General features: G+C 40.1%; 1 protein-coding gene across 2 annotated transcripts in view; it reads right to left on the bottom strand.

The window, feature by feature from the left end:
* CUL5 (cullin 5) overlaps positions 1-19,012 on the bottom strand; it is a 31,903-nt gene extending 12,891 nt beyond the window's left edge. The window contains exons 1-9 of one of the 2 annotated variants that reach the window (XM_066175788.1): positions 18,648-19,012; positions 11,150-11,259; positions 8,783-8,882; positions 7,217-7,393; positions 6,305-6,446; positions 5,131-5,276; positions 4,974-5,054; positions 3,668-3,761; positions 261-391 (exon numbers count right to left, since the gene is read on the bottom strand). In XM_066175788.1, the coding sequence (XP_066031885.1) occupies positions 261-391; positions 3,668-3,761; positions 4,974-5,054; positions 5,131-5,276; positions 6,305-6,446; positions 7,217-7,393; positions 8,783-8,882; positions 11,150-11,259; positions 18,648-18,671 (1,005 nt within the window). In that variant the 5' untranslated portion in view covers positions 18,672-19,012. Of the gene's footprint in view, positions 1-260; positions 392-3,667; positions 3,762-4,973; positions 5,055-5,130; positions 5,277-6,304; positions 6,447-7,216; positions 7,394-8,782; positions 8,883-11,149; positions 11,260-16,243; positions 16,296-18,647 lie in introns of those variants that run through there. The other variant, XM_066175789.1, reaches the window with a different exon arrangement.
* Positions 19,013-23,283: the final 4,271 nt, after the last annotated feature.

Below are 23,283 nucleotides of genomic sequence, written 5' to 3'. Positions count from 1 at the left end.
ATTCTATAAGCACCCCACACACTTAATTTATAACCTTTACTGCAAATTAGAATCACTTTTTCAAGCCACAACTCAGAACATGAAGAATAAAAAGTTATCCTAAAGACAATTAAAACTTTCAGTTGATCAAAATTTGATCTCTAAACATAAAATCTTAAAAATTATTTCCATTCATGCGTTTGTCCCACAAATAAGAGAATATTTCAACTACTGCAAAGTTGTTTTCCTGTTGTTATTTTACTAAAATCCAATACACTTACAGTAGTAATAGTTTCAGCAGCTGCTACCATGTCTGCAAGTCCAGCACTAACAATATGCTCTTCCAAATCTTTTAGCATAGGCTCTATGCCATTCGGAACTTTATCCATCAGTGAAAACATTAAATGCAACTCTGAAAGATACAAATACTGATGAAGCCACCAGTCAAAGACCTGTATAAAACCCAAATATACTGCAATTCTCCTAGGCATGTCTCAAGTGGAACATTAAATATGTGAAGAACAGATAATCCAATTCATCTCTTAAAAAGAAAGATGTCTTGAGTACTGTTCTAATTCTGGTCCCACAAGAAGATTCTTTTAAAGGCAAAAAAATATATTTATTGCAATGTAATTCTTCCTTATGCATATAGTATCTTACACAGTATGCTAATGCACATAGTATCACAAGCTTGAGTAAGATCCCCCTAAAACTAGTGCCAATTTGGATTAAGTCCCGGTTCTAACTGCCTTCAAATCCCTGGCAAGAACATCTCTCAGTTGGAAACCTACAGGAGTTTATGTGGGAAACTGTATGAATTCAAGACATTTTAAATTTTTAAATTAAAGCCAAACACACCTGTCTTTGTTTCAACACCACTTAAAATGCTTTGTTTTATAAAAGCTTGCAAATTTCTGAAGTAACCAAAACTGACTAATGCAAACAGTGAGCTCTTCTTCCCAAAGAGTTTATTTAGTTTTTTGGAAAGTTAGCAGTACAAAAACTTCAAAAAGTGATGTGCTTTATTTATCTACTTTTTGTGAAGATATTTCAATCCTGCTAAAAAAACCAAAAAAAAACCAAGAACAAACAAACAGATACTAAAACATCAATAATCATCTTGACAAAGCCGTCCACAAAGAACACTGGGATAAAGGTCACCAGATTTTTGTAAAGAGACCACAGAGATTTGAACTCAGCATGGCAAAGGACTTTGCTTCAAGAAGCAGAATAAATGGACTCTGATTCTTTATTGATTGAAAAAAAATTTAATAGATTCACTTAGTTCCTCAATGTTATGTCTACTTTGAAAGAGAGAAAGTCAGAGGCCCTGCCTTTGCTTTCTTCTCTGCATTACTTTTGTCAGCAACAAACATCAAGTTCCCATCACCACTGAGGATGAAATATGCTACCATCATCTGTACCGCAACAGCTGCTGCAGAAGCAAACAGAAAAGCACAGCGAAGAAAAAAAATCCTTTTAGAACATAACAGTGCAAATTAAGAGAATGGAAACTACAAACAACATTGAATAAGAACTTGCAGTAGTACTACAGACAACTTGCAATGGGCTGAAAGACAGCATTTCAGGAACCAGGAAACAAACATGTAGCTGGAGGCATTCCCAGTGCAATTTAGATCTGCTGTAACAAATGGCAGCACTGTTTTACATACAAAAAGTCCAAAAAGCTCAATTTTTACTGGATCTTTTAATCTAGGCTTTTAAAAAGAGTAAAAGGGAAGAAAAGAGGGCAGAAAAAGAGAAACAGAAAGATACATTAAAGGGCTCTACATCTGTTTCTGTACAGTAGTGACGCCATAAATAGTTTAAAAAAATAATCAGTGGTTTCTCTTAAGAATCAGTAGCAATGGCAGACTCCAGGTGCATCTCTAAGACTGCAGGATCCAAAAGGCCATAAATTCTTCAAAGACAGATTTCAAAGTAACAAAACCAAGAGGAGTATTTTACTGGAATTTCTCTCAGAACACATTATTACACTGAAGAGTACAGAAATCCATGCTCAGGGCACTTAAAGTCAGCTTTCATTCTGTATTCATGAAAGCCAAGCATACCTTTTATTTCTGTTGCCCTTCAAGAATAAAATTTAGGCCTCCCTTCCCCAAAACCATAAGCAAACAAAACCACAGGAAGTCAATTCTGAAGTGTTTGCAACCTATGACATACTTGATAGATTTTAGTTGGAAAACATTATTCCTTCCTGTCTTTGCACAGCACCTAAATATTACTCAATATAACAAGAGTGTGCCCAGCTTACAGCCAAAACTCCCCACCTGAACAGCTTTATTTTGTCAGTGCTGTTTAATAAAGAAAGCATCACTCAATTCCTTGGGGCAGATAATATCAGAAAGTCAGATGCATAAGCAAAGCAGAGGACACTATCAGATGTATACATTACTATGTAGAGCTCCAGTCTTTAATTACGTTTCAGTCCTCTGCACCTGCACCCTTCACTGAAGCAATTGAAACAGTTCTTACAGACCAAACGGAAGTGCTCTGCAATCAGGCACCACCACAGGACAGGCACAGCCACAAGAGAGGGCTGTGAAAATATTTCAACAGGTTTCTAAAGAAAAGTCCTTTGGCAGATGAACCCTTCTGAAGCTCTGCATTTACATAAGCCTCCTGCATTCTCCCAAAGGCTGTAACATATACTCGTAAGAAGTTTCAGTGCTTTCTACATTTAGCTCTGGACTATTGCCAGAAATCATGCTGCTAGATGAAGAGATCAGTATGACATAGTTTTGAGGTCAAATATTTTCTTAAATGCTGCCTTCAGAAGTGAGTATTTTCTATAATATTCTAAGTCATAAAACAGTGTTCTCATTTCCATAGAAATTAAAACCTCCGAAGACATTAGTAAATACTCCCTGGCTGCAGGATGCCAAGACTTCAAAGAAAAATTAACCTGTGATTTCAGATTGGTTTTTTTCTTATTTTTCCTACCTGAATTATAATATTTTAACAACATATTTAGTTTATCACACAGGACCAACAGAAGACTTCTGAATCACACTAACTTCTCAGCTTATGGCAGCAGAGTTTAAAAAACTTCTGCAAACTTTCAAAAGGCAGAGCTAACTTTCAATACTCACACTGACACACCACCTATAAAACCCTATGAACAGCTTGCAGAAGCTTCATTCATTTCACCTACAGGTCTGACATCAATAATCAGAGTAAGAAAAATTTCTCCCTGCCTTTCAGAAAAAACATATTTTATAAAGAAATGTTTCACTTTTTTCCGAGGCGTAAAGAGGTAGTGGGGTGAAACAAAGAGGAAATGTTTGTATCTGGAGTACTCAAAGAGAAAGTAAAGACATATGGAGCATTTACCAGTTGGTCAATATGATGCAAGTAAGTGTAGGAAAAAATAAAGAAAACAGAACACAAAATATTTTCTTTCAAGCAATATTAGAGCTATCCATTCATTCAAAGAAGAATGCATTATACAGATTTCAAAATTGTGTATATAGATTTTAAAAGTGATAGAAAAAATAAGAATCAATGACGGTCATTTTTTTGTGGGATTGTTCAGGTGCAATAATATTTTTATATGAAACACTACCACCATTTATTAAAAACAGTAATTTGATAGATCTACACACAAATCTATTTTTATGCAGTTCATGCAGGGTTCACCCTGCACTGCTCTTGAAGCTCCACTTACTTTCTGTTTCATTTCGTTTGATCATGCCTTGGCATTCAGCTAAAATAGTTTCTTTAAAAGATGTCACCAGGGCATTGACGCAGCACTCCATGAGCTGAAATACATTAAACACAGGATTAGCTCAAGCAGCCATCTGAATGCCCAAGTCTGATGTGTCTCAAGTTTGCCATGACACAAAAGCTAACCTGTTCTCAACAATTAGCTCTATAAAATAACTAACTCAGTCACTGATACATAAAAGTATGTGCAGTTTGAATAGAATCTATGCAGGAACTACATTACTTCAAAATGTTTAGGTTAGTAAATGCGGCAATATCTCCTCCAAACCATTAATGAGCTTAGTATTTCTGTCGACTCTTTTCTCTCAAGGGAGCCACCACTTTTGGAACAGTAACTACCCTAGCTCATTTCCAAGTATACATCCAAGAGCTAAGAATAGTTCTCATTCCAGCATACCCTATTTGGACTAGGCTGGATGGCTTGAACAAGGGATTAGATCTAGAACAGAAACTGCCTGTGCACGTCAGGACCATCTCTCCTTTGTCAGCCTCTTTATACAGGCTACAATTTAGACCTGTGCAAAATGAATGACTCACAGCTTAACAAAAGGTGTAAAGCACATTTTGATCCACTTCAAAAAATCATCAGATTTAAAAGTTATTTATTTAAAAGAACCTGTTTCCTGAACTAATTTCAATACAGACAATTATGACATATTCATTGCAGTTAAATCTCCCTCTAGATTCTGAACTGTGTAAAAAATTGCTGAAGAAGGAAGAAGGGCAAGGAAAAGAAGAAAACCCATCTTATATATTAAATGGCCATACTTCAGCCTAAGAGGAAATATATTACAGCTTTAATGAAATTTCTATTGCTCCTTTTGATTGCAATGAACGGTAACTCTTTCAGGTGTTCTAAATAAGCACTGAGAAATCCTTTGCCAAACAGATTTGACAGTTTCTTTTCAAACATAATTCTCATCCACTGAGAATTAACCATAACCTTAACCATATGAAAAAAAACCACCACACCTAACTCAAAACGAAAGAACAAAAACAATCTGAATAAAAACCTACCCTTCAGTATTAACTTTTGATCTACAATACTATTAGAACATTTGCAGAAATTGTAGATTACCAGATTGGAAAGAAATACATGTTTTTGCAACAAATAATTTATGATTAAAAAACATAAAATAAACAGTTTCAATTTACTGCTATCGAAAATACTGTAACACAAAACTAAAAACTACAATATAACACTATATAACTATGAAGTACATAATTTTTATACACATTATACTCACTGCTTCTACAGAGTTACATTCACGTCTTGTTTCTAAATATCGTAGTGCTCTTTTCTCTTCTTCTTTTAGTTTAGCATCTGCCTGTGCCAAAGTAGAACAGCAATCATTTTAAGTACTAACACATTCACTACAAAGCTACAACAGAATTTTTACTTACATATTTCATATAATTCTGTACACCGTTTTGTTGTAAATAAGAAGGAGCCTGTGTTCTATAAAATCTCTCTGTTGAATCCAAATATGCCTTTTCAAAGTTATCCCGATATATCTGAAGTTTATCTTCAGGATTAGAACAAAGGTTAACTGCAAAGAGAAAGTCCAAACTTACTCTCAAGTCTTGGAAATTTATGTGGCTAATGATACGCAACTTTCAATGAGAGAGTGAGACTTGTATTAAAAGGTTGCATTGAAAAATTTGAAATATCTGATAAATGGACACTGATCACAAAGGTAACCAAATTGGGCCAGTCTTTGCTCCCAGAAACATTCAAATCAACCAAGGCAAACTGGAAAAAAAATTTCACACTTAGCTCCAGCATTTCAGACATACAAACTTGGTAACCATAAATACACATACAACTGTAAAATTGTAAGGAAGGAATCAAAAAGCTCAGAATAGTGTCTAATAAAGTGGAAAGTTCTCCACCTGACTGAGCAAAAAGCTTCTCTTAGACACTGCTCCTGGAATCGCAATGTCTTTTAGAGTTTTTCCTGTTTTATGAGAACAGAGACAGTAGCTTATTGCAGTGCTTTGCACTATTTGGAAAAGAGTTTCCACTTTCCTCTCAGCTATTACAGTGAAATGAATAGTCATTAAATGGAATATGCCTTAAAAAAAGTTAGAACTTGACTTCTATAAAAAGCTGCCTTAGAGAGTATTAGCCACAAGTTTAGTTCAACAGGCTGGAAAGCTTTCAAAAGTAGCAGACAATGGTGAAATATCACAGAAGTTTCAGATACACACATCTGTCCTGCAACAAAGACTGAAATAAACGTAGCCTGTTTAGCATTTCTTCTTCAAACTGTCTCAAGAATCAGAAACAGCATGGAAAGGAGTACAGACTAAGTTATATGTGCAACCCCAAAAGGTCAGAGAACACTCTTCTCTTTGAAAACATTGATTTTGCAGTAACTGATACACAGGTAAATCACTTAGAAGCTAAAGTTTAAAAACAAAATTCAATCGGTATCATGTATCAACAGGCAAAACAAAAAAATCAACACAAAATGCTGAGATTATTCCAATCCTACCACCACAACTGCCAACTTTGTATGAAGAAAATTCATTTACTTAAGTGAGGAGGCAACAGATCAGTGTGTGCAAGACATACCATATGATTCTCGAACTCCAATAACGAGCTGGGAGTCAAAAGCCTCTCCTAGTCTTTCAGCATGAACTAGCTTCATTGCACTGTCCTGAAGTCTATTTTTTATATTTGAAAATATGGATTCATTCCATGTATCTAGCATGAGCTGCATATCAGGAAGAAAAAAAAACAAAAACATCCTGTCAGAAAAGTACACACAGACATAAGTTTGTGCAAAAAAAATACAAGACATCAGAAACAGAAATTGAGCAATTTATAATGAAATTTTCAGATCATACACAGTAGTTCAGCTATGTCAGAACTTGATCTTGCTCTGAACTTGTTATAGAAATGATATTCAGCTCACATTCTAAATTTACTTTATGTAACTGGACAGCTAAGGGAATCAGTCTTGAATCCATGTATTCATTCCATATTATTTCTACAGTTCTTGATTATCAGTCAAGTAACCTTTCCAGCAATACCATGTGTCAGGAGTTGCAATACCAGGGGGTACTTTTGAGGGAAACACCCAAATATAATTCACCATTTGGCAGGCACAGTCTTAGACAAAACTAAAAACTCAACTAGCACCACAGTTGTGTAAAGAAAAAGACCGATGGTTTTGTACTGCATTTATCCAACAAGGAAGTTCAGTATGCAAGTAATGCATCTGTAGTTTATAAAAAACTCCACATCACATCTAAGCACTGCAAATCTTTAAGATGAGTTCTGGAGGCTCTTACCAAAATCCTCATCACTCAATGTGCCCCTTTATACTCCATTGTGTGATTTATTATTTTTGGTGATTGTTACTAATGCCACTGCATTGCATGACAGGATTGGTGCAATTTCACCTTGAGCTACAGAAGGCCCTCAGAGCTGTCACTGAGGCCAGCTGTGCAGCAAAGCCCTCTGGCAGCACAGCCCACTCACCTTCCGAACAATGCTGTCCTCCACGTTGGACTTCTTGTTGCTGCCCTGCTTGCCCATCAGAGTGATCTCCAGCTGACAGAAGGGCTTGGGCAGGATGTCGCACTGGGTGAAGAACTTGCGCCACTCCACAATGTAGGCTTTGAGCAGAGCTGTGTCATCCTGGTGACTCAGCACTCGCTGCACGTGGGGCGGGCAGAGGAGGGAGTTGATAAATCAGTTTAGGCACAAAATATGGGCTTTGTTTATGCTGAAAATACCTCCCCATACAAAACTCAAATACACAGATATATCGGACTAAAAGTCTACATACTGAAGTGCCATTTGGTTTCTTGAAGTAGTTATTAACCCATGTCATATGGCTCATTTCTAACAGGCAAAGAAAGACAAGACAGCAGCAAAAAAGTACTCAGTAAGTTCAAATTTTCTAAATTAACCTTTTTTTTTTCTCCTTTTAAGTCAAGTGCAAGCAAAAAATTAAAATCTTTGGTCTAAAGGCATGCGCTGGTACAACCATATAAAAATTTTCAATTAACACAAACCTGTAAAGACTTGTTATATTCTCTACAGTGACAAGTTTAGATTCAATGGCATTTACTAACCTTTCATTAGAACCAGACAGATAGTTAACATGTATATTTTATTAAAGCCTGAAAACCTAGCTACACTGTACACTGATATGCTATCATAATGCCAAGAAAAACCCCTGTCTATCAAATAACAGCCAACACAAACCACATCAAAAGGCCTCACCTCAGCATAGCATTTATGCATGTAAGCAGGTAAGCTGTGGAACTTAAAAACCAACACTTATATGCCTGGTTATACAAAGGCCTCTATAAAAAACTATTTTCCTTGAAGCAAAGCCTTAGTGGTGTAAATCACTTCACTAGAAGGATAAAATAAAAATGAACAGAATCTTTCTAAACCTTTGTCACGGGATGCTTCAGAATTTTATTTAATTTCACAACAACTGCCTCTTTTAAACAGCAAAAGCTGTTTTCTGTAGTATGTGTTACAAACACAAGAACTTCCTTCGAGTCTATTGACAGTGTCCCTTGTTTGGAGGGAAGCCCATAAAACTGGACAGCTGAGCTTGCTGAGTCAATAGCACAGATATTTGTAGTACACTGTCCATATGGCTTATTTTAAAGCCATCCATGAACATGTCAAAATAGCACTGAGGCTATATAAACTTCTTTTTTTTTTAAGACAGTAATTTCTTGTGGAAAATTCTGCCTTTAGAAGTTTTCAAGTGGAAGAAAATTCCATAAGTACTGTTGGATAAACAAAAATAATGCTGTGTTTTGTTTGTTGGGGTTTTTTTTTTTTACTGTAACACAAAAATCACTCCCCATCCCAGCTTCAATCACTGTGAGAAAACAATGAGCCAGGCAAATGCTCAAGGCTTTTTTTTTTGTCAACAGAAGTTTGCAGGGTAATTATGATCTCCAGAACATCACAAAATTTCAAATCAAAAAGCAATGCATTTAGATCCAACAAAAGTCAGAGTTATTTGGTTATTTTTCTAACAATGTGAATAGAAGTTATGAAACACTAAGAACTTACTGCTTGTGCCTGTTTAATAAAATCAAGGATGTCTTCCTTCAGAGCTTGATGGATTTTTGCTGGACCTTTATCATCCCACAAGCAAACTGCATGTACATCCCTAGAAAACAATTTATCCGCCTTTTAGAAACAGCTATTCAAAATTTAATGCTGTAATGCATGAAGCCTTAACAGTCATCATTTCAGCATGTCCAAAAAATTAATACACTTTCTATCTGCAGCTGTTAAACAACACACAACTAGATCTCAGTGACACATAGGAGAAAAGCATGTTTGGGGAAGAGACTGAAGCTCTAAGAAAAGTCCTGGAAGCAAGTAACTGCAACCTATCTAGGAGGAGGCTATGGTCAAGAAGATGCGTAAGACAATTCTGGTTTCAGTACCTATTCAATAATCCTAATTGAATTAAGGACAATTTTTAAAGCTTTTCTTTGACAAAGACAGACATCACTTGCATTACTACTCAGTAACAGCATTACTACTCAGCCCATGCTATTCTAAAGTGCTATCATGAACATGCAGCCTTCCCTGACAGTTTCACAATCCTTTAACACCCTATGAAGGCAACAGACCTTCCGAGCGAGAAATTTGAACCCTGAGGGTTTAAAAGACGATTCTATTAGTTTAATAAGATCACTCAAAACATTCCATGGCAGTGGTAGTAGCATTTTCAAGTGAAACACTACTGGAGTAGTGCAGTGCACAGCAAAATTCTGTGTTTTAATCAACATTCAAATGAAATCTTTCCTACCTGATAGCCCAGCAAGTCTATCTTAACTCTTATTCTTTCCACCCTGAAGACTAAATAAAGCAGGTTACACTCCCAACCCCACATCATATATAACATGGCTTAGCAAGCCTTTTTTCGACTCATTACCATCCTCTGGTTCTTCTTCCACCTCTCAGTAACAAGGCCACATCTCTGCAGAAAAGCACCCCTATAATCAATATACTTATCCTACTTATTCAACACACATCTTTCAATACAAAAGCAGCTTTTTTAGTTTAACCAAAAAGACAGAGCTTGCAAGTTGCTTTGACACAGATTAAAGGTGCTGGCCCAAGATTTACAGAGGTCTAACCTAATTGGTGAGACTTACACAACACTCACAGGCAGAAAAGGTGTTACTGTATTTAGCATGCCATTGTTTCCTGACAGCAGTGAAAAAAAGCAGTACCACATAATTATACTCAAAGGGCGTGTAGAAGACACCTACAGATTTTGCATTTTTATTAAGAAGCTTAACAAAGAACACTGTCCAAAAATATAAACCTAGGGAAGTGGGATCTTTTCCCTAAATAGCTTTAATTTAGCCGTAAAGTTACTTAAGTTCTATTCAATAACTCAGCTACAAAGAAAAACAATAAAAGTTTCAATTCCAATGCAGAATTATTGAACTAGTTATTAAAAATTAAAGCAATGACTTAGAACTGAATTTTTACCTTAACTATACTATGCCACTGGCAACCACTAAAGCAGAGACATCGTAAGGTATTAAAACCCATCACATGTTAAGATTACCTTTCCTCTTGGCTGGCAGAAAAGTGTGACAGGTGCATTAAACTGGGCGTTAAGAGAGTCACTACACTGTCCTCATCAAAAAAAGCAATAAAGACAGAGTGCAACAAGACTAAATTTGAAAAAAACCTACTGTTGTGACAGATTTTAAAAAGCGAAAGAAGTGTCTGCAGATTTAAATTACGACTATATTTGAGGGGAAATAACTCCACTGAGACAAAGATAATCTTAGGTATACTTCTGATATTTCCTTTGTAATGCACTTCCATACCATGTTTGCAAAAATCATACAGTGTATGCCACAAAAATAAAACCACCTAAACTTCTGGAAAAGCAACTTCTTGCTTTTTGGAAGGAAGAAAATGGCAGGGTTTATACAAAGCACGTTAATACCAACATTGTCTGAAAACTCTTGTATTTCATTCTTAGGGTAAAAAAGTATTCAAATTATACCAGTTAAACTGCACCACCCAGTTACTTCAGTTATTTTAGAAGAAAGCCATTCAAATCAGAGTAATGTAACATTCAACCAACTGCCTTTAAATGAATTTACTGACACTGCAGTAAACATTTTCTCCCTAATTCTAACAAAAAGTTTGTGGGCAGGTACAAAATTTGTTTACTATGGTCTGCTGAAAAGCTCTGCTGTTCTTTCTCCATCCTATTTGCAAAGACTTGAATCTAAGCAAAGCTCTACTTTTGCACACTTACCCCTTACTGAAACTTAAACTATTTTGGTCTGTGTTTCCACACAATCTGTGTCACCTAACCTCTGTCTGCATCAGGAGTAGTTCAGTAAGTGCATTCCCATTATGCAGGAGGAGGGAAGATTCAGAAGAATGACTTACGAGAACAGATCAAACCATTGCTGCTTGGTGACAGACTCCTGACGAAGAAGTTTCAGAACGATCGGGCGCATGAAATCCCATTTGTCTTCAAACTGAAGCGAACCTTTATTCTAAAAGAAACAAGAAAAAAGTATTGTTAATAAACCAGTATCTTATTTTAAGCTGTCTTTAAGGACTACAGTTTCTGCAGTTAACATAAAAATATTTTCTCAGGTGTCCCTCACAAGCTAGTATTTAAGCTATACCACCAGAGCTGAACAATACTTTTCACAATAAGTATTATTTTGAGAAGTGACAGAGCTATTATTTGTTTCAAAGAAACTGCCAGTTTTTTCATTTAATCGCTGCATTAGCTACAATGCAAACTTCTAGGAAGTGTTCTTCAGCTGTTAGTGGAGTTATACACAGACAAGCATGGATGATACTTGGAGCAGCTTCACTGTTCCAACCAAGATACCTACAATGGAAGTCAGGAGGCAGTTGTGAACCTGTCTTCAATAAATTACCCTGAAAAAAAATGGCAGCCAGGAGTCAGGAATGGTACTGTGGATGCTACCATGTACCTTTTTTCTCTCAGTGTGCATTTGGCATCAGCAGCAAAGAGGCAGGAAGGAAGCAGAGTAACGTAGGAGCTGCAGTACCGCAGACTCCCTTCCTGTGGGTTAACTGCCCACAAGGCCAAGACTACTGCTGGTGCAGAAAAAAATTATTTACAACACGCTGAAAAATTTAATCCAAGGTGAAGTTTTCAAATTTATGATACAAATGAAGAGGAAAGCTGAAGAAATAAAGTGCTCCCATATAATTCTGATTGTTCTGAAAAATCTCACCACAGTATCTAGGCTAACTTCCATTATTTAAAAAACCCAAACAACACAACAAATTTGAGAGAAAAACAGCAGTTCTACCTTATATGTTGTGATTCTATTTGCTTAAAGCTCCACATTTTAGAAAAAAACCCCTCCAATTAAAAGAATACACTGACAGAGAGTTCTGTGACAGAAAGACTACTGGTCATCTGCAGAGTCATGTTCCAGTGCACTGTTTACTTTTGAACAGATCATTGTCTTGGCTAGAAATACTACATTTGACACAATTCACTTCAAATAGAGCAACTGATACAGTCCAACTGCTTGAAATTCTGATAAGTGCACTGTTCTGCGACTAACATCTCTTCAGATAAACAAGCACAAGCAGCACACCATGTTCCCTCAATCACCTCCTTCTGATTAACTTCTACATGGAAATTTACAATTAAATCTGTTATTCAGTATTCAGAATAAGCACACTTTGGCAACCATATCCCCTGGCGTTCTCAAGTGCAAAGACACCGCATCTTCAAGCTATAAAGATTCAACAGGCACCACAGTAACTATTCTTACAGCCACAGCACCTGGAGGCCTCACAACATTGTGGTAGGTACTGAACACAGCTTTCATGGAATCAGCTCCTGTTGATACAGTCTATAAATCTTTCAACATAAAAATAAAACAATAAATTGTTTGCCTATTCAGAGACAGTTTTACCTATTCTTTTCCACTGAAAAAAAAAAAGTAATTTGAATGCATCATCTTTGAAAATCATCAACTAAATGTTTCCCCTATACAGAGCCAGCTTTACAATTATTTTCTAATGTCTGATGCACTGCTCCAATCTTTCCCAGTCCTGTGAAAATTGTCAGCTTCTACTGACAGATACTTCTGTTCCAAGTTCCTCTTTGAAGGATAATGAACATAAAATACCTGCTACTGAACAGTTAGAAGTTCCAGAAAAGGCATTATAAAAAAAAGTAAAAGCAACTTCCTCAAAAGTTTTCCTTTGGAATGAAACATCAGAAAAGACCCCTTAAGTTTTCTGGAACAGGTAAAAAGAATCTGTTCTGCAATTCTTGAGAAGTGCAATTCAGCCCTTCACCAAAACCAGCTGAAGATAAATCCTGAATGCTCTGTCTTTGCGAGTAAGATTAGTTTCACTGTAAAACATGGAGAGAAGGAAGACAGCAAACATAACTGTTTATATGATTTAGATTGTGATAACCTACTTAATCCTAAGAAGCACATATAAAAGTCAACTTTAGTTGTAAAAAACCCCTGTGTCTGCTTTCAACCAACATCTAACTACTTAAAAAGAATTCCTCAAATAAAGCTCATCCTGACATCCCGTAAGAGAAGTTTAGAACTTTGTTTCCTATACATAGGAGTACATTTTTTTCCACATTTTCTTCTTTACTCTTTAATTAGGCAGAAGACAAAATAAAATTAATGGATGAAAAATCCTACTAAACCATTATTTAAGTTCAACAAACAATTCACAGAAATATACAATAAGATGAGTTGGAAGGGACCCATTAGGAACAACAAGCCCAACTCCTGCCCCTGCATAGGACCATCCTCAAGAATCACACCATGTGCCTGAGAACATTGTCCAAATATGCTTCTTGAACTCTGTCAGGCTGGTGCTGGGACCACTTCCCTGGGGAGCCTGTTCCAGTGCCCAAACACCCTCTGGGTGAAGAGCTTTTTCCTAATGTTGAACCTGAATCTCCCCTGACACAGCTTCAGGCCATTCCCTCTGGTCCTGTCACTGTCACCACTGACAAGAGATCAATGCCTGCCCCTCACAAGGAAACTGCAGACTACAATGGTGTTTTCCCTTAGTCTCCTCTTCTCCAGGCTGAACACACCAAGTGACCTCAGCCACTCTTCATATGGTTTCCCCTCAAAGCCTTTCTCCATCTTTGTTGCCCTCCTTTGGACACTCTCCAGTTCAATGTCTTTCTTACATTGTGGCACCCAGAACTGCCCCCACCACTGGAGGTGAGGCCGCCCCAGCTCAGAGCAGAGGGGACAATCCCTCCCTTGCCTGGCTGGCCATGCTGTCCCTGATGTCCCCCAGGACAGGGTTGGCTCTCCTGGCTGCCAGGACACTGCTGGCTCATGTCCAATTTGCCACAGACCAGGATCCCCGTGTCCCTTTGTGCAGCACTGCTCTCCTGCATCTCATTCCCCAAGCTGTCTGTATATCCAGAGTTGCTGTGTTCCAGGTGCAGAATCCGGCACTTTGTCTTCTTGAACTTCATCTGGTTGGTGATTGCCCAGCCTCTGATTTGTCCAGGTCTCTCTGCAGGGCCTCCCTGCCTTCAAAGGAGTCAGCAGCTCTTCCTGGTTTTGTATCTGGGAACATGCTTTGAATCCCTTCCAGCCCTGTGTTCAAGTCATTTATGAAGGTGTTGAGGAGCACAGGGCCTAAGATGGAGCCCTGTGGAACCCCACATATGACAGTCTCCAGTCTGACATCACCCAATTCCCTAAAATGAACCAGCTGCTCATCCATCACATGATGTGTTTATCCAGCTGTGGGCTGGACATTTTTTTCCAGAGGGATGCTCTGAGAGACAGTATGGAAAGCTTTAGTGAAACCAAAAAAGCTTACAGCAACATCATGTACGTAGATTTAGGCTTCCATGACATTATAATTTTATACAGCAATTACAGGAAGAAAGGGTGCATTAAATACCAACTACTGTGTCTCATTCCCATTCATTAATTCCATCCCTATCAGTGCACAAGAGAAAACACATTTTATAGTGGAAGAGGAGGTCAAACAGTGGCAATTCTTAGTTGTCACCAAAGTCACAGATGCAATTTCTGAGCAATATTTCCTGGGGAATTTTTCTTTCCTACTTTGCTTCCAAGCACAGTTCCAAGAGAAAGGTAAATAGGACACTAAGGCATACTTTTGATGAAATAAAATTTACTCCACTTACAAATCTTTTCTGAAAACACAGACTACAGTTGATAGCCACACCCTGGCTAAGCAGCCATTCTAGTGTCTAAATTTTAATGCCTCAAAAAATAACTCCACTTATGAAATATTTTAAAATTCACTTCATTAAATTTGTTCATAAAGATTTAAAGTTCCATGTTTACTTGAAATACATTCTACTTTACACTTTATACTTTTCCCCTGTTCTTCAACTCTATGCACAAGCACTTAAACATAACAGATCCAACAAGGCAAGGCAATGCACCAAGACCTTCATGCTACTCTCCCTTTGAACCTCAAAATGTCTCTTTGGAACTCTCTTTGCTGTGTACTGTCTTTATTTCAGGCCACACAGAAATTCAGCCCTGGTCTCTGTCAGATGCTCCACACACTACTGTAGAAAAGCAGTGTTCTCTAGGTCTTACTGCACATCTGATCTGCATCTGAGCAACACCTTCACCTTTACAACTTCATTGTTTACAGACAGTACTTATACTAAAGCCAGTTCACAGAAGGATGAAATAGGAAATATGATGTCCCAGACAGAAACAAGCACTGTCTGATTCATATCTGCTAGAAGCAGCTCTAAAAATCAGTGTAATACTTGGAGCAAGCTCCTACTCAAAGCAGAAAAGTAGCCACAGGAAAAGTTTTTGTATGTAACTAAGGAGCGTGCAACACTCCCTGGCTTCTTAAGGACATCCTAAATGGAAACAGCCAGGGAGAAACAGACAAAATCCAGATCTGGAAACATGTATGTCAAGTCAAAAATTCAAAAACTTCAAATGTGTTTCTAGTTGTCAGTGACAAACAGTTGAAACTGATGCAAAGGTAAACAGTAATTCTCTTTTCATTCAAGCCCAGAGAAAAACTGTTGCTTCCTTTGCTGCTTCTTTCCTAATATTAGGCTCATGCTGGAGTTCATCTTGCAAAAACAAGACTCCTGCATCTGCTGGCGGCTCCAGAAAGGTTCTACCATAGTGTCAAGATCTGCCAGCATGGATACAGCTGCAGGTTTTCTTTGTGCTACAATAAGCTGAGGTGCTTTCTGCTCCACAAACTGCAGAAAAACTCAAGTGTCTTCATGTCACATGAGTGAATTGGTTTAGACCATACCATCACTGCAAAGAGGACAAGTTATAAGTCCTACAGGGCCCCTGAAATGAAGTACCCCACTTTAAAAATGTCACATGTGTGTTGAGACAAAAAACCCTAGGCGATTCTGCTGGAAATGGCTCGGTCACCTACCAGAAAACCACTGCCTCAAGGAGGAAGAGCAGCTCTGCTGCAGGTAGGGAAGGGTCCAGCTGACCCTGTAACGGCACTTACTAAGTCCTGCTGCATTTCCATCACATTACAGTTTGTTCTGTCTCAGGATTCAACACAACTGGTCATTCTAATTTTGCATTTAAAGAAGGTTCTCCAAGAATATGCTTCTCACTAAAAAAAAAGAATTTACAATTAGGAAAATTAAGCACCAGTGGAATTTAAATGATGCCCTCTAAAACGATGACAGCCAGTCAGATTTGGATTCAGCTAGTACCTGTAAATAGAATCAGAAAGGAATATTTCATGCCACTGTCTCAACTATGCAGAAAGCTGAACCAGGATGGGAGAAACAAAAGAAAATGCTCAGGTCCTGTTCATGCTGGCAAAACTAACACCTGTAAATACCCAACTTAGATTTGACTATGCAGGCTTATTTGGAAAAGATATGGAAAAAACTTACAGATTTTAACACCTCTCCTTTCTTATCCTGGGATTTTTACAGTGCCCAGATATTGTTTTTTTCCCTTCAAGATGAAAGCAGAAGTATGTTGGACAGACTCAGATGGCCCAAGGCACTTCCAGGCAACACTGACTTGGAATCAACAGTTTGCTTCCCCAGTTCCACTTCTGATGAGTGGAACTGGGGAACAAAGGACCTTACCTAGCTCTCATCCTCACACTGGTTTATCTTCTATTATAAACAAAGTCAAACACTGTATAATCTGTCCTTCTGTCACGTGGGAATCATACTTTACTGTAATTGGGAAACTCACTAATTAGTAAGCTAAGTGCTTAATAACACTCTGAATGACCAGAAAGGCCTATTCTAGAAGATACATCTCTGTAGCATTCTTCCTAAAACACACTGTGCATATATATCTTATTGTCAATATAAAACACTGATGATTCAAAGGCCAGTGGCAAAAACATGACTGGCTAACACCAAGACTTCAGTTTGGCAAGAGCCATCTGGCCAAGTCAAGGCCTCTGTTTTCACTTCCTATTGCTCCTTCAAAATAGCTGAAGTGGAATGCTGACAAATCTTACAGGCCTACCTTTCTCCCCTCGGCTGTGGGTTATCCCACCACGTGTATCACCAAAGCACGTGTCAGACTTTTGAGAAATCCTCACATGCACAGCAAAGAGATGGTCTAAAATATTAACAGCTGGATAAAACTGTCTGAGCCCTGCTCTGAACACATGCTTTTGCCACAGAAAAAAGGACATTTCTTCTTATGGGACATTATTTTTTTCGCCTGTGTTCTTGGGTTCCTCAATTTTAGATTTTTGAGTATTTTGAAGTATTATCTGCTTAAATATCTAAAAACATCTTACAGGCATAAAAATATACAGAAATTAATTAAAATTAATTTCAAGGAAGCTTTTTTAAACGTGTCTTTTCAATACAGATTTTTTTTTTTTTATATCAGGAAGAAACAAGGGGACAAATTACTTCTCATTTCTTCACAATGTCTCAGAGTAATAAATAAAACCAGCAGACTCAGGCTAGATCTATACATCCAAATTAGGTCAGGTTAATAAAATGCAAGCAGCACTTCTTCAGGACCACACTGAACTACAACACATAGCTCTGAACACATGTTTATGCCTATATTTATATATACCTTCAACTGTCAATTCCTCAAGTTAAGCAGGCAGACTGCCCTAGGCCTATCTTAGCACTATAGTTAACTGGTGTTGTAGAAACACTTACTGGAAGCATTAATAACAGTGGTTTCAAGTAGGCCCATCTTCCCTGTGCTAGCAGGGCCTCAAAGGCCACACAGAGTCTTCTCCTCATATATACCGCCGAGATCAGGACAGGCAGTCCTGAGTTCAAACACTGGACTGTCCCACTGAAATCTGCTCCAACCTGCGGCAGCTTGGGGTGACTGACATCTGCCAGCAAACGCCGGGAAAGTGCTTGAAAACGTATGACTACAAAAGCAAATCTGCTTAACGTAAGCCAAAGGGCTCCGGGAGTTTTCCCTTGCAGGAAAACTGCATTTAACAAAAAACCGGGACACACGGCGGCCACCCCAATGACTGCACCTGCCCTCAGCGAAGGCATTTTTCAACTCTTTGTTTAACTTAAAACTCATTTTGCGTACACCCGGATTTTCTTAAATAAACAAAGAGAAGACACCGTGCCCTGTCCATCCGCACGACGCAACGCCGTTTCCCAGCGAGGGGTGTTTGGGAAGGGAGAGCCGGGGGGAGGGAGCGCGGTGCTGGCAGCAGCAGCAGCAGCCGCCGGCGGCGCCGGGCCGGGCCGAGGCCGGCAGCCCAAGGCCGCTCACCTGCGGGGGGGCCTGGGAGCGGCAACTCCGGGCAGCGGCACCCGCGGCCTGACCTGGCCCCGGCCCCGGCCCCGCCGCCCTGCCCGGTCCGGCCACCCGCAGGGCCTCCCGGCCCCGCCGCCTCCCCCCTCCTCCCGCAGGACTCGGCCGGGCCCCGCTCTCACCTTTAGGAGATTAGACGTCGCCATGATCCCCAGTGCGGGGCCCCTCTGGCCGGCAGCGGCGGCTTCTCTGCCCGAGCTCGGTTCGGCTCCCACCGCCCGCTGCCGCTTTACATGGCCCCGGGCCGCCCGCCGCCCGCCCGGACCCGCGGCGGCGGCAGCAGCAGCAGCAGCAGCGGCGGCGGCCTCAGCGTTGAGCTTCCCTGTCCCGCGGCGAGGTTGGGGCAGCTCGGCAGCCCTGGGACCGGCCGGGTGCTCCGCACGCAGCCGCCCCTCAGAGCCTCATGGCGGCGTCCGCCCGGGCGGCGCTCGGCGGCCGCGGCTCCATGGAAGGGGCCGGACCCACATGATGCGGCGCCGGGAGCGGCCCCGCCGCCCAGCGCGGCTGCGGGCCCCGCCTGCAGCGCCCCCTGCCGGCCCGCCGCCCGCGCCGCCCGGGCCCCGCGCCGTTGCCTCAGGGCCCCGCGGGACCGGGCTCAGCGCGGAGCCCTGCGCTCGGCGGGACCGGGCAATGTGGTTTGTAGGCGCAGAACTAACCTAACTAACTAACTAACTAACTAACTAACTAACTAACTAACTAACCCCGGCCCGGCCCGGCCCGGCCCGCCGTCTAGTCCCCGCGGGTGCCGCGGCAGCGGCGCCCCGCACGCCCGGCCGGAGGGAGCGGAGGGCACCGCGGGCACGGCACCGCACGGCCGCCCGCACTGAGCCGTGCGCTGCGGAGCCGAGTCGCTGCCCTGCACCCAATCTCCGGCTGAGCCGTCACGCTTCGTGCCAGTTGTCACAAGTATTCTAGTTACAGAATCAGTGGGTGTGTAAGTATCTGAAGGAAGGGCGTCAGGAGGATGGGCCAGGCACTTCTCAGCGGTGCCAGGCAGCTGGGACAAGAGGCAATGGGCACAGAAGTTCCACCTGAACATAAGGAAGGACTTCTTTACTGTGAGGGTGACCGAGCACTGGGACAGATTGCCCAGAGAAGTTGTGGTGTCTCCCTCACTGGAAAATTCAAGAACAATCGACACAATCCTCTGCTCTAGGATGGCCCTGCTTGAGCAGGGAGGTTGGATCAGATGACCCCCTGTGGTCCTTTCCAATCTGACCCATTCTGTGACTCCGTGATCACAGCATCTTTAGAGTTGGAAGGGATGCACAAGGTTCATCAAATCCAACACAAGGGAATATTTAGTAGGAAAAGTCTGCATTTAGGCACCTTTCGAGATGGATTTGGAAAATTTCTGGGTTTTTTTGTTTATATAAGACAGAGTCTCACCTTTCTCTTAAAACATTTAGCCTTTGCCTAAAAATTTACCCTGAAGAAAATTTAACCAAGCTTTTCATACAGGCTCAGAGCCCTGAGAGCTGATGCTTCCTGCTCGACCTGGCCTGCCCTGAGTCATTAGCATGGACAACCACACCACTGGCCACCAGGGGTGGCAGCCCTCCCTTCACCTCTCCTGGGGCAGAGGATTTGAAGATAAATTCATATGGCAGAGGATAGGGACCCTGAGGTGTAAGAAAAGCTGTAACAAAATATTTAAGAAATGTGTATACTGTTGTGGAAGTTTTGATAATGCTGACCAAATGTGGCCTGCAGCCTTATTAAATGAATAAATTATGATAGTCATATTAAAGCCTTCTTTTAATTGAGAAGTGAAAAGGACGTGTTGACTAATCTACTTTGACAAGGTTTCCAGCTTCCAAATGCTCCAATTAGTTTATGATTTTTTTTTCTTTGCTGTTATTATATGTTCTCTACTATCAATAGTTAAATATATGGTATTTATTGCACATGTAATGGACATGGTTATGCAGTTTTGCATATAATATGTAATTATGCAATATAGATCTAATTGTATTATGCACTTTCTATTGCACATATATTCTGCAGCAGTGCTGAAGTTAGGAGGCCTCCAGCAGGGGCAGTAAAATGTGTGCATTGTGCTTTTGTGCTTCAGCCTCTCCACTGCCCTGTCTGTGCATTATGTTACAGGTGTGTAAGTACCAGAGAAGCTGAGATACAGGTAAATATTCAACAGAATGTGACATGGGGGCAGCCATTTCTGTGAGCCACTGCTCTATGAACTGATTCATTGCCTTTTGCCCAAATCCTTAAAAAATGTGACCATTTCCAATCATTTGATATTTTTTTGTTCTTTTCATTTTATATTAGTTTCTTTTTTAATATATGTTTGCTGTTAATACCACAATTCAGTGATGTTTATAAACTGCTTTTGATACATAGATCCAGAAAATGAACTGCTATAGAAAACTTCATTTCAGGTCTTTTTGATGCAAAGCTTAGAGTCCAAAGCCACAACACAAGTCATTAGAATGCTATAACTGTGAATTTTGCTTAACTGACTTTGAAGCTAAATGAAGTTGGGCAGTGTTTTAAAATGCTATGTTTGAAAATGATGGATTTCTCTGTATTTGCACTTTCCATCCGAACTTACCAAATGTTGCCACAAAAATGTGGGAGTGCCTAGGATGCAGGAGCACCAGTTTACTGTTCATGGTCTGGTCTTTTCCATGTCCCCTTAGGCACCTGGTAGACATTATGTAACATTTATGCTGCTGGCCTGGACGGGTCAGCAATGACTGTGCTGAGTATGAGAGTTTGTGCATCCTGCCCAAATATGCTCTTGTGCAACAGTTATGAATAGGCTAGCCAAGGAATAAAGAGAACTTGAACATCTGAGAAGCAGAGAGACAAAGAAACACTGGTACTTTTTACTGATATTAAAAATAGTGTGCTCATTTTGTGTGGTTTACACAATGATTGTAATTGTTGGTTTGTTGGGGTTTTTTCCCCTGAAGACCTGTGCATGAATTTTCTGGGAAGTAAAGCTATCTATGAGTCTTGAGGTTCTGTAGTATTTTAGTTCCACTTCAGGGTGCTTTGACAGTGCTCACATAATATTGTTTTATCTGCTTTAATTCTATTACAAATGGATTATTATTAAATCCTGCTGGTAATGAAGATATTAATTATTGATTGATAGTACAGTTTTAATCCTTTGCATGGATTGTAAAAGGCAGAGGGAATGACAGTCTCAGCCCTGTGCACTGCTTCAAAGTGATTTGCAAGGAACAGCTCATTAAGATTTGCATGATCAGTGAAATTAATACCATCATAATGTTCTAGATGTCTTGGAGTGAACTGATTTCAGGCTTTGAATGAGTTGCATCAGAGAGAAATATGTGTTTCTTTTATCTGTTCTAATGCCCTGAAACCAGTAAGATGAACCAATAAGATGAACATAGTTTCTTCTAATCTTCACTTAGTCCATAAAGGGGAAAAAACATGTGATGCTTGATTAGTCCATTTTAAATTCTTATCCCATCAAACTGGTTCTATTCTGTAGTTTTTTTATATTAAGTTTTTCTTTCAGTGGGAAATTCTTGTTTTTCACTGCTGTGGACTGTCAGAATGAGCTCATGCACAAAATGTGCCATGAGCCACCACAGACAATCCTTTTAAAAGGGCAGGAGCACTCAGACATCTACCTGTAGCTGAAAAAAGAAGCGCTGTCAGTGAGCAAACTTCTCCTATGTTTGTTTCCATTTCACCAAGTAAGCAAACACTTTTGGTGTTTACTATCTGGACTTCACATCACCTTTTCAGTTAATAAGAATGGCATTCTGGAGAAATTGCCTGCATGTGGCAGTGAAGATTACTGTTGCTTTCGCTTAAAGCCGCCCAAGGCTTTGCTATCTTAGTGTCAGCAGAACCACCTATCCTGTGCATCTCAGTATGACCCCTTCGTTCTCATGCCAACATTGTCCTTCGGCTTAAATAACCTCTCTCCCTGATGTTTGTTGTTCTCTGATGTATTTTTTAGACCACAGTGCTATCCCCTCATAGTTTCCCCGCGGGGAAAACCTGACACTTTTTATCCTGAATGTCACTGAGGATGGTGTGGGGTGGTGCAGAGTTGCTGTTTGCAGGCAGAACTTGCGGGAGGGGTTTTGTCGAGGCCAAGTTCCTCCTGGGACACAGAGAAGCACATGGCATGCGTTAGGCAGAATGCGGCCATTGTTCCTCACCCAAGCACAGAGTGGTGGAGAACTGCTGTGGGGAATTAAATTTGATCTCCCAGTGCTTTTTGGACAGCTAGAAATTTACTGTTCCATTCACTATGTACTCGGGGGGCTCCAGTTGGGCTGTGAAGCATGGTAGAGTGAAAGAGGATACCACAAGAAAAAACATGTTCTACTTTTCTGACACTTGTTCACATATGCATCTCTTTTTCAGTGCTCAGTAAGCTTTGGCTCTCTTTTGTTTTAAAAGCTTCTCTGAGAATTAGGCTCTTTTCCACAGAGAATTGAGCACAAAAAAATCCCAATAAAATGAACTGTGCATTTCAATGGTGTGATTGATGGGATTTGAGACTTGTGTATTTTAAAGTTACGTCCTGGCATAGCTTGTTCTTTTAAAACATACAACACAAGCTGGATGTCAGCAAAATTATTAAAATGATCTGCACAGAGAAGACTTTTCTCCCTGAATAATATGCAGTAATTATTTTTAAATGACAAACTAATATGAATTATTACTAAATAGCTGAACTATTTCCTTGGCATTGAAAACTTTACCAAAATGGACAATTCTCGAAAGTGCTGCAGAGCAGTGCCAGCC

The sequence above is a fragment of the Chamaea fasciata genome, unplaced genomic scaffold, assembly GCF_029207755.1.
Source record: "Chamaea fasciata isolate MVZ Bird 193981 ecotype frontalis unplaced genomic scaffold, bChaFas1.0.hap1 SCAF_2, whole genome shotgun sequence".
Lineage (NCBI taxonomy): Eukaryota > Metazoa > Chordata > Aves > Passeriformes > Sylviidae > Chamaea > Chamaea fasciata.
Note: the sequence above shows the minus strand (reverse complement) of the source record. Positions and strands in the feature narration are given on the sequence as shown.